This window comes from Mobula birostris, chromosome 4, assembly GCF_030028105.1.
Source record: "Mobula birostris isolate sMobBir1 chromosome 4, sMobBir1.hap1, whole genome shotgun sequence".
NCBI lineage: Eukaryota > Metazoa > Chordata > Chondrichthyes > Myliobatiformes > Myliobatidae > Mobula > Mobula birostris.
In genome coordinates this window covers 10706364-10720232 of record NC_092373.1, presented here as the reverse complement: position 1 = coordinate 10720232, position 13869 = coordinate 10706364, and the positions used below count along the sequence as shown (strand labels likewise).

The window sequence follows — 13869 nt, the reverse complement described above, 5'->3', positions numbered from 1 at the left end:
CACAAATCGTGGTTTGCTAGCACAATGTAATGGACACTCGACCTTACAGTCTACCTTGCTCTGACCCTGCATCTTATTGTCTGCCCTCACAGAACTTTCTATGTAACTGTGAATTTTTTCTACAGCATTCTGTTGTTGTTTTCCCTTGCTTACATCAATGCACTGTTGCAATAAAATTATATACATGAATGACACCAAAAGCAAAGTTTTGAACTGCACCTGAGTACATGTGAAAATAATGAATAATGAATTATACTAACTAATGAATGATCGCCACACATCAGCCTAAGGTAAATGGAAAAGAAGGGTCAATGACTATACATCGTCCTTTTCTACAACAGCAAATTCTTTGACACCAGTCAATCGAGATAGATGGTGGAGCAACCTATCCGGACCTAGGTGTTGTAAGGAGTCTATTTCTAGTTGGCTGACGATGGTGCAATTTGTCGTCCAAAGTAATGACTCCACAACTGAGCTGATCATAGGGAACAGAGTTCACAAGAAAGGCTATATAGCTCCCTCTCACGCTTGTTGAATGTTCTTCGCATCAATGCTTCATTTCACCTTTATTTCCATTTCAGCGGATATTCTGTTAATCGACAGAACAAATGGAGACAATTCAAGCTGCATCACTTTAACTCCCACACCAAGGCTGACCGCAAACTCAGTACAAAAGCATGTGCTGGAACACATCTGGAGTTATGCAGCAGGTCATCGTAGACGTAATGACAGACGCAACAGGTTAGTGTTTACGGAATATGAGAGAATAAACAGTAAGGTTTTCCATCAACTGTCCTTGCATCATCCGGAATAATACAGATTCCGAAGTGGGGCTGGACAGAATCGATAACTTCACATTTTGGGAGACACTTCTCAGAATTGGTAGGTGTCAAGGATTAGAGTATTTTAGAGTCACAGAGTAACAAAGCACGGACACAGCCCATGTGTCCATGCTAGCCACGGTGCACACCCAGCTACTGCCGAATAGATTCAACATTTCCATCAATGCGCTAGCGCCACCTTGTCCATCTCAGGAACAGGATATTTGTAAATTGATATATGAAGCAAGTCGAATATCACATTTTGCTCAACAGCAATAAACTATGTCCACTTATGCTTGGGCTAGCTAGGACATTCCAAACAAATTGCTGAGAAAACAGTGGCTAAATTTTAGGGCGGTTCCTTTCACACTGTCTGAGAATATTAAATAGTTCTATTGTAAGACAAGTTGGACTGTCACTGCACAGCTGACTTCGTTGTGATATTGCTCCTGATTATTTGCTTCTCTGTATTTTACTTTAACTGTTACATATGATACTGAATTGTTATTGTTATATTTGTGTAACCTCGATGCACTTTGTAATGGTCTGATCTGAATGATCCACACCAAAGAGCAGTTCCCACTGTAACACACATAAACATTGCTGGTGAACGCAGCAGGCCAGGCAACATCTATAGGAACAGGTACAGTCGACGTTTCGGGCCGAGACCCTTCGTCAGGACGAAGGAGAGGGGAGGTGGGCCATTAACGGAAGTCTTGCACATCCTCTGGGCTTCCCTCTACCCTTTCTTTCTCCCTATGCCTCCCGTCCCATGATCCTCTCATATCCCTTTTGCTAATCAACTTTCCAGCTCTTGGCTCCATCCCTCCCCCTCCTGTCTTCTATCCTTTTGGATCTCCCCTTCCCCCTCCCACTTTCAAATCTCTTACTATCTCTTCTTTCTGTTAGCCCTGACGAAGGGTCTCAGCCCGAAACGTCGGCTGTACCTCTTCCTATAGATGCTGCCTGGCCTGCTGCGTTCACCAGCAATTTTTATGTGCGGTGTTTGAAATTCCATCATCTGCAGATTTCCTCGTATTTACGTTTTTAGATCCCACTGTAACTTGGCATATGTGTTAATCTAAACCAATTACAATTCCGGTTTAGTATAGGTAAGGGTATGTCATGCATTGGACCCTTGGTAGGGGTGGGGGGGGGGGTGGGGGGGGATTGGTGACACTGAACACTTACTGTCAGTTCAGATACATTTTCTCATCTGTACTTTATTTAGAGTGTTTCTACAGGTGGATTAAATGAGAAACTTTGGGAAGAACGAATGATAGCATTTGTAAGATTTGGAAAAGCGACGTTTGCAGGCATACAACAAATAGAAGATTAAAGGGCGGTTATTGAGGCGAGTCATGGGATTACTTCCGACGATTTCCCATGTGAATCATGGTCAGCATGCAGGAGTTCGGCTGAATGTCCTGCTGTTCTGCTATATTAATCTGTTTTTCTTCCAAAAAGAGAGTGTACATGGGATATGCTTAATCATTGCCGAAATTGTTTTAGCTCGGAACTCTACTTGGGACTATGTAAATAAATGCACTCAATACAAGTTTTTTGCTGTACATCAGAAACTATGACATGAATAAACTAATATACTAATATACACCCCACCAACTCTGACTCTCATACAGGAGACCATCAGGTTGTGTACTGAGTCCGCTCCTTTACCCCCTGTACACCCATGACTGTATCGCCACCCACAGCTCCAATCTGTTAATTAAATTTGCCGACGACATACATTGATTGGCCTTATCTCAAGCAATAACGAAGTGGCCTACAGGGAAGAAGTTATCTCTTTGACACAGTTCTGTCAAGAAAACAACCTGTCCCTCTCACAACAGCGCCTCTTTCACTTCAGAAGGTTGAGGAGGTTTGGTATGGGCCCCCAAATCCTAAGAACTTTCTTCAGACGCACAATTGAGAGCATCCTGACTGGCTGCATCACTGTCTGGCATGCGAACTGTACCTCCCTTAAACGTAGCACTCTGCAGAGAGTGTTGCCGAAAGCCCAGAGCATCCGCAGATGCGAACTTCCTATGATTCAGGTCACTTACAAGAACAGATGTGTAAAAATGCCCGTAATATTATTGGGGACCCAAGCCATCTCAAACACAATCTGTTCCAGCTGCTACCATCCGGGAAGCGGTATGGCAGCATAAAAGCCAGGACCAACAGGCTCTGGGACGTCTTCTTCCACTAGGACATCAGAGTGATGACCTCACGCTGATTTCAGTGTACTTTATATTACATTGCCTGTTCTATTTTTGTAAGTTATTATAACTTACTATGATTGCACATTGCACATTCAGATGGAGACGTAACTTAAAGATTTTTACTCCTCATTTATGTGAAGGGTGTAAGACATAAAGTCAATTCAATTTACTAACATGCCAAATTAGCAACAGTGAATACAGCACCTATAGAATTTGAATTAATATAATAATTGACATCCGTTAGTCTCAGGAGACCATGGATTTGCGCCTTGGAATGTTTCCAGGGCGCAGGCCTGGGCAAGGTTGTATGGAAGACCAGCAGTTACCCATGCTGCAAGTCTCCCCTCTTCACGCCACCGATGTTGTCCAAGGGAAGGGCATTAGGACCCATACAGCTTGGCACCGGTGTCGTCGCAGAGCAATGTGTAGTTACGTGCCTTGCTCAAGGACACACTTTATATTACAGGGCTCGAACTAGCGACCTTCAAATCACTGGACGAACGCCTTAACCACTTGGCTACGCGCCAGCACAGAATTTGAATGAAATGCTGTCAAAATGCAGCAGGGGGGATAGCGTTGGAATTTGTAATTAAGGACATAGAATGAATATAGCAAGAAATGTCATGCATCAACAGAGATTAATAAAGGGAAACTCGTTCGTAAACAAATTTTAATGGATTTTTTAGAGGGTATGTCTATTAGCATTGATAAGTAAACTGTCATGAGATTTCATGCTGTTGGTCGACAATACGGAATTAGGGATAAGACACTGTTAGAGGGACTGCAAATGCATAAGACAGAATGCAAAAAATGATATTCTCATCTTTCACTCTTTTTAGCAAGCTGCGACTCGTGTGCCAGTGATCTGTGCTTGGACTACAGCTGTCCCCAATCTATATCAATGTACTGGTTGAAGGAAGTCATATGTCACAATTGTAGATCTGATACGTATGTGTGATTGTGAAAAGTGAGGAGTATTTTATTAGCCTCTAAAGAGATGAGTTAGTAGGAAACAAGGTGTTGAATGGAATCTGGTGTGAAAAAGTGAGGCCATCCTCATCAATGCAGAAAAAGCATCTGATTTTAAATGCAAGTTATTTTACTACAATTACAACCGGTGCAAGTCAGTATTATGATTTGGTTGGAATTATAAAGGAGTTATGGAATTACGTAAACGTGGCTGATATTAATACAAACGATAATCAGGGCTCAGGTCTTAATGTAAATTACAACAATAATCTTTTTCAAGTCAAAAGGTGCTCTTCGGTGGGCTGCTAAGAATTATGGTGTGCACAGATCGAGTGATACATTCTCATCTGTTGAGGGCTATCATTAGATACTGGGTTTATATTCATTGGCCAGCATCAGACCAGACAACTGTGGGCTGAAGTAATTCCACCACTGTACCAAGTTCAAAAAACTTTGCAGACCAGACTGGTAATGCCACTAAGCACGTTAGATAGGTGATCAATCAGCAGTTATGGTAAAAATATTAACATGTATATATAAGAAGGTCTGAGCAGCACAATTTGAAATTTACAGGAATGCAAAAGCATAAATATGATTTATGAAATGAAAATCATGTTTCTCAAGTATAATTAAATATTTCTAAGGCTGTACCAAGTAAGCGAAATATGGAAAGCGAAATATGGGAAATGAAACAGGGATATGACCTGCATCAACAGGTAATTAATTAGTAGACTGGAAACATGGGCAGAATAAATGTGTGATTTTCAGGAGGGGAGGCAGCGAATAGTGGGGGCCACAGAAACTAATGTGAAATTTCTTCAAAATAAAAATAAATCCATACACGTGATGTGAAGAAGGGCAGCATGTATACTAATCAAATTGTGAAATAAATAGTAGATGATATATACTTTGGTAAAGGGGAGATCAGTGCTGGATATCGAGTGAATGAGTGGATATGAAGGTGGAAGACAGGCTACGATCTTATTGGTACAGAACGTTCGAAAGGCTACATTGTTTATCTCTACTACATCTTAAATTATGAGCTTCATGATCCTTGCCCATTAGGTTTTAATCGCTTCTGTTTGCTTGTAGAACCCCTGCTCAGCCATTTCCCCTCTACCCTCCTTTGGCTGGAAAAAACAAAACATATACCTCCCCTAAAAAAACCCCTTCCTAATTGGCATCTCCCACTTTCTCCAAATTAAAGGTGTATGTGCGGCCCAGCTATACCTGCATTTTGCTTGGCTCGGTGGACAAACCTATATACTAAATATACATCCGGTACAGTTAGATGAATTCTTCTCCACTCAATCTACCTTATTATATCCTCGCACCTTATTCTCTGTCTGCCCTGCACTTTCTCTCACACTTTAGCCCTTTATTCTGCATGCTGCTTTTGATTTTGCCTTGTACTACCTAATCGGATAGTTATAATACTGCAACTTCATGGATTGCATCCGAAATAAAGTTTTCAGTGTACATTTAACAATAATAAACTAACAGATTTAGCAAATTTGCAAGGCATCGTCTGCCAGATCTTTATCTGCTGCGTTGAAGAATGCACTTCTCGACCAACCTGTACTCTGTCCTCAAATGCATTAGATCCATTTCCATCAACTCTGTTTCTTTTCTTCATCTCCCTGTCTCCATACCAGGAGTCAGATTATCCACTGACGTTCTCTGCAAGACCCCTGACACTTAAGATACACGAGAACAACTCCACATACATTGCAACCTGTAAGCAAAATAGCGTAGCTGACTATTTTGTCAAATACCTTGCCTCCAACCACCGTAACCGTCTGTAGCTCCTTGTTCAGAGTCATTTTATGTCTTACTCTCATTCCGGCAGCGACCTTACTGTGCTTCTCCTTCGCCACCACCAATGGTCAATTAAAGCTAGAGGGAGAGCACTGCATAATCCATTTAGGAAGTATAATCCTAGGACTTTACCCTTTGGAGAGAAGGAGGATGAGAGGAGACATGATGGACGTGTGCAAGATAACAAGAGGGATAGGTAGAGTGGATAGCCAGCGCCTCTTCCCCAGGGCACCACTTCTCAATACAAGAGGACATGGCTTTAAGGTAAGGGATGGGAAGTTCAAGGGGGATATTAGAGGAAGGTTTTTTACTCAGAGAGTGGTTGATGTGTGCAATGCACTGTCTGAGTCAGTAGTGGAGGCAGATTCACTAGTGAAGTTTAAGAGACTACTAGACAGGTATATGGAGGAATTTAAGGTGGGGGGTTATATGGGAGACAGGTGTTGAGGGTCGGCACAACATTGTGGGCCGAAGGGCCTGTACTGTGCTGTACTATTCTATGTTCTATGTTCTAATCCCCAGTGGAATAAACTCAGCTCCTGTAATTTACCAATCTGTCCTCTCCCCATGTCTTTGTGATCATCCTAGGTGCCATCACAATGTCTCTTTCCACTCATCCACCCCCTCCATTTGGTTATTGCCCGGCTACTTCTCCCACTGGATCCTCTCCCCACGTCTGTCATTTAATACTATTCCCCACATTTCTGTCCTCATAGATTCCATCATCTTCAACAGATTAAAGCATCCACGCTGAAACCATCCCCATTGTCCCATCTCCGCCTGCTTCTCAGCCCTACTCACGTGGATCCACCTAACACCTGTATCTATTTGGTCCACCCCTTCCTTACATGTCTTTGTAATGATAAACTTACATCTACTTTAGAACGACTGTGGAGACTTGACTTCCCCTTATCTTCATAGATGCTGCCTAAATCGCTGAGGTTCTCCGGAAGTTTGTGTAATCAACAAAATTTATCTGTGGTTTTCATAGGTATTCACTGGAATAGTTCCAGGTATAAAGGATGTCAGAGACAAAGTTAGAATGCAGAAGATTGAATGACATTAAATAATTGCATACTCACTATCTGATTATGCCAGGCCACAGTAACCTACTTATAGTGAAACTATTTTTTGCGATATACTGCTGGGTGTGAGTGCACTGAAAGCAATAGGTTCAGTATAGTTAGCTTTTAAGTTTCATATGACCAGGTGTCATACCAGGCGTCCTCTCCATGAGATTAGAGTTTATGGGATGAGGGGATTGATTTGTCGGTTCATTCATAATGAAATAGGCCATGAAAATAATTATTCCCTAATGAGGCGAGTGTGGAAACTATGAGCTGCCCCAAGGGTGATTGTGCAATATTCTTCATATTTTCGTTACTCCTCGATAGAATTTCCATTGCTTAAGTTTTTTTTTATCCATCGTGATACAGCGTCGAATAGGCCTTCCGACCCTTCAAGCCACAGCCACCGGTCAATCCCCCTGTTTATTCATATCCTAATTAAGGGATAACGTATAATAACCGATAAACCTGTACTGTAAAACGTTGCACAAACCACTACGCTACCCAAGACCTTCATAGATGAAGTCTGAGGTCTGTATAATGAAGACGACATATGTGTAATTCCTCTGCCTATACGGAGTTTGTACGTTCTTCCCGTGACTACGTAGGTGTCTTTAGGGTGCTCCTGTCTCTTCCCACATTCAAAAGCTGGTAGGTTATTGGTGATTGCATTTTTTTTTTGCTGAAGAACCTGAATTTGTGTGGTGATCAAAATTTAACCAGTGGCTTTCATAGATATTCATTGGAGTGGTAGCAGGGATGAGGGATGCCTGACGCAAGGTTAGAATGGAGAAGATGGAATTACACTTATTTGTCACTTTACACTTGATCGTTACACTTGACCGCGCAACATGTGGAATCTTGATGTGGATGTCTGACAACAGCAGCAGACCACGAACATGCACTCAAAGGGCTATTTTAGAAGGCACTGGAGGTACGTAATTAAATGCCCACTGAGTGTATTCGGTTCGGAACAAAGACAGAGAAGGGAAGATCCAACAGTGCTTAAGATCATCTCCAGTGCAAGTACGGGTATAAGCGAGAGGCAAATACCATTAGCAAATGGCCAAAATAGAGACACTAGTTTATAAAGTTCAATAAACAATATTTGCTGCTGTCAGTACTCAAGACGGTTGCCGTGAAATATATAAAGACGCAAATCAAAACACCGGCATACTAATTCATTTATTGTTTCCATACAGATGAATAATTCTTAGCAATGAAACGATTGTACTCAGCACGAAATGACAGATTTACTTAAAACTATTTAATTCATTCCATAAGTAAACGGGTTTGTAACTTTAGAGTCAGTTGCTGCAGATAACCATTAGCACACGATGTTAAAGCCTGAGACCTATTGATGTGTATCATTTAACTTTCCTCTGATATCACTTTCCCCATAATATGTTTCTTCGTGTTTCTCTCCGGAGTGACTATAATAACGTAACACTTCGGTGCAAAAATGCAAAGCAGCAATCCAAAACTGGACGCCAGGATGGCAAACACTTCAACCGCCACCGTGTATTTCCCAGGAGTGCTCAAGGAGGCCGGAATATAAGTGACCCAGACCGCACAAAAGATGAGCATGCTGAATGTTATACATTTTGCCTCATTAAAGTTATCTGGCAGCTTCCGTGCAAGAAAGGCCAACACAAAACAAATGCACGATAACAGAGCGATATAACCCGACGCCGAGTAAAACGCTGCAGAAGAACCTGTATCGCATTCTAAAATTATCCTCTCCCGGTAATATTTGGTGTTAATCACGGGGAAAGGAGGAGTAATGGACAACCAAATTGCACATATTAAACCCTGAACCGACGCCAGAAGGAAGGCACTTACCCTCTGCTGTCTTTGACCAAACCATTTCATCCTGTTACTGCTGGGATGCGTTGCTTTAAATGCCGTCAGTACCAGAATGGTTTTGACCAAAACACAAGAAATACACAGGACAAATGAGACACCAAATACTGTGCGCCTTAACATACAAAACAAATTTGAAGGTTCGCCAATGAATATGACCGAACACAAGAAACAGCAGCTTAACGCAAATAGAAGAAGAAAGCTCAGCTCAGAATTGTTACCTTTAACCAGAGGTGTGTGTCGATGTCTAAAGAAGAGACCCACGGTCAGTCCAGACATGCACACTCCAACCAAAGCAACAACCACCAACAACGTGTCCAGGATTTCGGTAAAAGCCAGATACTCGATATTCTTCGGGATGCATTGATCTCTCCGATCATTGGACCAGAACAGGAGAGGACACTTGATGCAGTCAGTAGAGTCAGAGGGGCAATACCTGCAAATGCGATCATTACATGTTCGAGGTAGACGCTGCAAGTAAATGTTAGTGTAATTCTCAAAACCACAATATATTTGAGCTCACCTGTGGTGTTACTAATTTCTCCATCGGCACAGTACGTGCAGTCAAAACAACAAATTGGTTGTCCTCTCCTGGCTGTTTTCCTTGTTCCTGGGAGGCAACTTTCAGAACAGACTGCCTGGGGAACCTTAAAGGATAAAACAAAATCAACATTTGATCATTTGCATTTCGTAAGGGCTCAACTGTGCGGAAATATTCTGTAAGCAGCTTCATTTCATAAATGCAAGTTTCTTGGAACTTAACGTGATTTTCATAACTCACCAGACCTATGTCTAATATTTAATGGAATTTCTTTCTTCATTATCACTTTGGGCTTGTTATCGGATGACGCTCGAGGTCCCTGTCAGACAAATCGTTTCAAAGTCTTTCAACTGCTTGCGTTGACGTTTCTCCTCGAGTAATTACTGATTCATTCTAAACCATCTTATCCGCGCCGATTTAATATTCATCCTTCGGCGATTGGAAATACCAGTTGCTGCTCTCACTAATTACAAACCTTCAGATTCTGTATAGCTAGAACTAGTGCTATATGATTCAGTGTCGAATAGGGCTGCAGTGGTTATATTGTGGAATAACAATCCGTTGGCGCCTGCACACCATTAATAGCCGTTTGAGTACTTCCTGAATTTAAATTCGGGTAATAAAATAGAAACAATATGTCATGAACAATGACGACATAAAATTTTATTCAGCGATTCGACTAGGAGTAGGTCCCTCCAGCTATTTCTAACCACGCAAATCCGACAAACCCGATTAACCCTAACCTGATCACTGGACAATTTGGACTGCGGGAAGAAACCAGCAGACCTGGACAAAAGCCATGCATTCTAACATGGGATATACAGAGATTCCTTATCGAACACGGAATTGAATCCCAAGCTTCGAGCCGAAATAGCGCATGCTTACCGCGACGCCACAATGGCGCATGACAAAGCACAACGTGTTTACACGCTAATTTAGTTTTACTTTCCCCACATTCCCATTATGTTGCGTCCCAGATTCAGATTCTCACTGGATAGAAAGGACAGATATGTGCTCTAACCACTGGACACAACGAGAACGTGCAAACGCCAAAGAAACAGCTCCGGATGTCGGAATTGAATCTGGTCTATGGAACTGTCAGGGAGCTGGTCTACGCACTGGAGCATTGTGATACACGTCCTAGACCCACCCATCCTTACATCCACCTATCCAACGTGACTCTGTCGATTAAACCAGGTGAACATTTGACTCGAAATTCAACAACAGAGTAGGATATTAAATGTCTGAAAGATACACTCCATTCTTGGACAATTAGGGATGAGGGGTGTGCAAGAAATGGTTTTATTTGTAAATAGACAAGTTTCTTTTTCCATATTGTCAAATCTCAGCTACAATAAAAATTTTAAAAGTATGAAAATATACACTTCCACAGAAGTGATGGGTGTTGGGTGGGGATGAAGGGTGGGCGATTTTCAACTGCTCTCTGTGGACGGAAACTAGTGGTGCTGGGTCACTTGGCAGTCACAACTCGCGTCACACTTTCATCTTGAAATGGAAACAATCGTAATCCTGTCCATGTTGATTCTCCAACCTTAATCTATATAATAAGCTATATGATTGGATTCACATGGGCTCACTATCTGTTGCCTAAGTACGGAAAATTATATAACAAATAGCACACTTGTACAGTTCATTGCATTATCTTACATTTATAGCAAACAGCAACAATGACCACTTTAAAAAGGCAACCATACCTCAAGCTTACCACTGCTCCAGGTAATGTGATGTGGATTCAGCACAAGCTGTTTACGCGGAGGTGCTGAGCCATTGTAATATCCAACATTCCGAACTACAAGGCTACCGTTCGCATTCATTTGCCAGTTTACAATGTCGTACGCGGCTGTTGGATTGCCCTTCTTATCAAGATGCACCTTCTCTCCAGGTTTTGTTGTGAAATAAATTGACTTCATATAATGGAGAAGCTACAAAAAATCCAACAAATCGCCTACTTACAAATGATGAAAGATTTTGCCTAAAAAAATTCAGTCGCTCAATTAACAATAACTGAGACTTGTCATGGCAGGATTGTTTCTGCTTAGATTCAGAAAGTACTGCAGCGCGGCAATAGCACCTTTAGCCAAACCGATCCATGACAACTACATCATCCTCTTTGCTAGTCAGTTCGGTTCATAAGTCTGCAAGACTTTCTTATCTATGTGTCATCCAAATGTCTCTTAAATCTTGTAATTATACCTTCCTGGCCATTTCTTCTGGTAGCCCTATGTAAAGATGTTATATCTGAGGACTCCTTTAAATCTTTCCCCTCATATAAAGATAGGGGGGAGAGGCCGGTAAGATTCAAAGATAGGTGGAGGGGCCGGTAGTGCCGAAGAAATAGAGTCTGCAGGGATAATTGGGTAGATTGGGAGAATGGGCAAAGAAGTGGCATATGAAATACAATTTTGGAAAGTGTATGCTTATGAAAATGAAATACAATGTTGGAAAGTGTATGGTTATGCACTTTGGTAGAAGAAATAAACTGGCAGACTATTATTTAAATGGGGAGAGAATTAAATTCTGAGATGCAACGGGACTGGGGAGTCCTCGTGCAGGAGACCTTTAAGGTTAACCTCCAGGTTGAGTCGGTGGTGAAGAAGGTGAATACGATATTGGCATTCATTTCTAGAGGAATAGAGTATAGGAGTAGGGATGTGATGTTCAGGCTCTATAAGGCACTGGTAAGACCTCACTTGGAGTACTGTGTGCAGTTTTGGTCTCCTTATCTAAGAAAGGATGTGCTGACGTTGGAGAGGGTTCAGAGAAGATTCACTAGAATGATTCCGGGAATGAGAGGGTTAACGTATGAGGAGGGTTTGTCCGCTCTTGGACTGTACACCTAGGAGTTTAGAAGAATGAGGCGGAGGAGGGGGGGGAGTTCTCATAGAAACATTCGAATGCTGAAAGGCATAGACAGAGTGGATGTGGCAAAATAGTTTCTCATGGTGATGGAGTCCAGTATGAGAGGGCATGACTTAAGGATTGAAGGGCGCCCATTCAGAACAGAGATGCGAAGATTTTTTTTTAACCAGAGGGTCGTGAATCTGTGGAATTTGTTGCCACGGACGGCAGTGGAGGCTAAGTTATTCGGCGTATTTAAGGCAGGGATTGATATGTATCTGAGTAGCCAGAGCATCAAAGGTTATGGTGAGAAGGCGGAGGAGTTGCAGTGAATGGGAGAATGGATCAGTTCAGATGGGTCGAATAGCCTACTTCTGATCCTTTGTCTTATGGTCTTATGGTCTTATATCTTATGTCTGGGCACTCTGGCAAATGATATGACAGACCAACTGATACATATCCATTATGAATTTATATTCGTCTGTGAGATAACCCTTTATTCACAAACACAAAATAATCTGCAGATGTTGGGATCAAAGCAACACTCACAACACGCTGCAGGAACTCAGCAGGTCGGGCAGCATCAGTGGAAACGATGAGTCTACTTTTCGGGTCGGAACCCTTCGTCAGGACTGTAGAGGGAAGAGGCAGAGGCCCTATAAAGAAGGTGGGGGGAGGGTGGGAAGGAGAAGGCTGGTAGGTTCCAGGTGAAAAACCAGTAAGGAGAAAGACAAAGGGGTGGGGGAGGGGAAGCAGGGAGGTGATAGGCAGGAAAGGTGAAGAAGGAATAGGGGAAAACAGAATGGGTAGTAGAAGGAGGCGGAACCATGAGGGAGGTGATAGGCAGCTAGGGGAGGTGGCAGAGTGAAATAGGGATAGAGGAAGGGAGGGGAGGGAATTACGGAAAGTTGGAGAATTCTATGTTCATACCAAGGGGCTGGAGACTACCTAGACGGTATATGAGGTGTTGCTCCTCCAACCTGAGTTTCGCCTCATGATGGCAGTAGAGAAGGCCATGTATGGACGTATCTGAAAGAGAGTGGGAAGCAGAGTTGAAGTGGGTGGCTACCGGGAGATCCTGTCTGTTGTGGCGGACGGAGCGGAGGTGCTCGACGAAGCTGTCCCCTAATCTGCGTCGGGTTTCACCGATGTAGAGGGGGCCGCACCTGGAGCACAGAATGCAATAGATGACCCCAACAGACTCACAAGTGAAGTGTTGCGTCACTTGGAAGGACTGTTTGGGGCCCTGAATGGTGGCAGGAGAAGAGGTGAACCCTTTATTCACTTGCGCTGCAGGAAACTCATCGTGGCCAACCTCTCTGAACATCTCAGGTGATCTTATCGAGGAACATTCTTGTAAATATCTGCTGCACCCTCTCTAGCTTGACAATTCCTTCCTTTACACTCCTTGTGCAGTCTTATCCCTTAAAAGCACGATTAGCTTTATACTTCACAGGTACATTGAAACAAACAGTAAAATGTGTCACTTGTATCAAATCAAATGTAAGAGTTTTTTTGCTGGCTGCCCGTAAATGCTGATGCCAAATGCAACGCTCAAAACTCAGTGATTCTCTCCCTCAGCAGTACGCCTTTGGATTGCGGGAAGAAACCTGTGTAGTCATGGGGAGACAACGTACAAACTGCTTGCAAGTTTCGGCTTGAATTGAACTACGATCAGTGAATTAATATAATGCAATATCCGTTACACT

General features: G+C 42.6%; 1 protein-coding gene across 1 annotated transcript in view; it reads right to left on the bottom strand.

Annotated features, from left to right (window-relative positions):
* Positions 1 to 8268: 8268 nt before the first annotated feature.
* LOC140196982 (extracellular calcium-sensing receptor-like) overlaps positions 8269 to 13869 on the bottom strand; it is a 25690-nt gene continuing 20089 nt past the window's right edge. The window contains exons 4-6 of the mRNA XM_072256917.1: positions 11017 to 11244; positions 9281 to 9407; positions 8269 to 9179 (exon numbers count right to left, since the gene is read on the bottom strand). Of these exons, the coding sequence (XP_072113018.1) occupies positions 8269 to 9179; positions 9281 to 9407; positions 11017 to 11244 (1266 nt within the window). The remainder of the gene's footprint in view (positions 9180 to 9280; positions 9408 to 11016; positions 11245 to 13869) is intronic.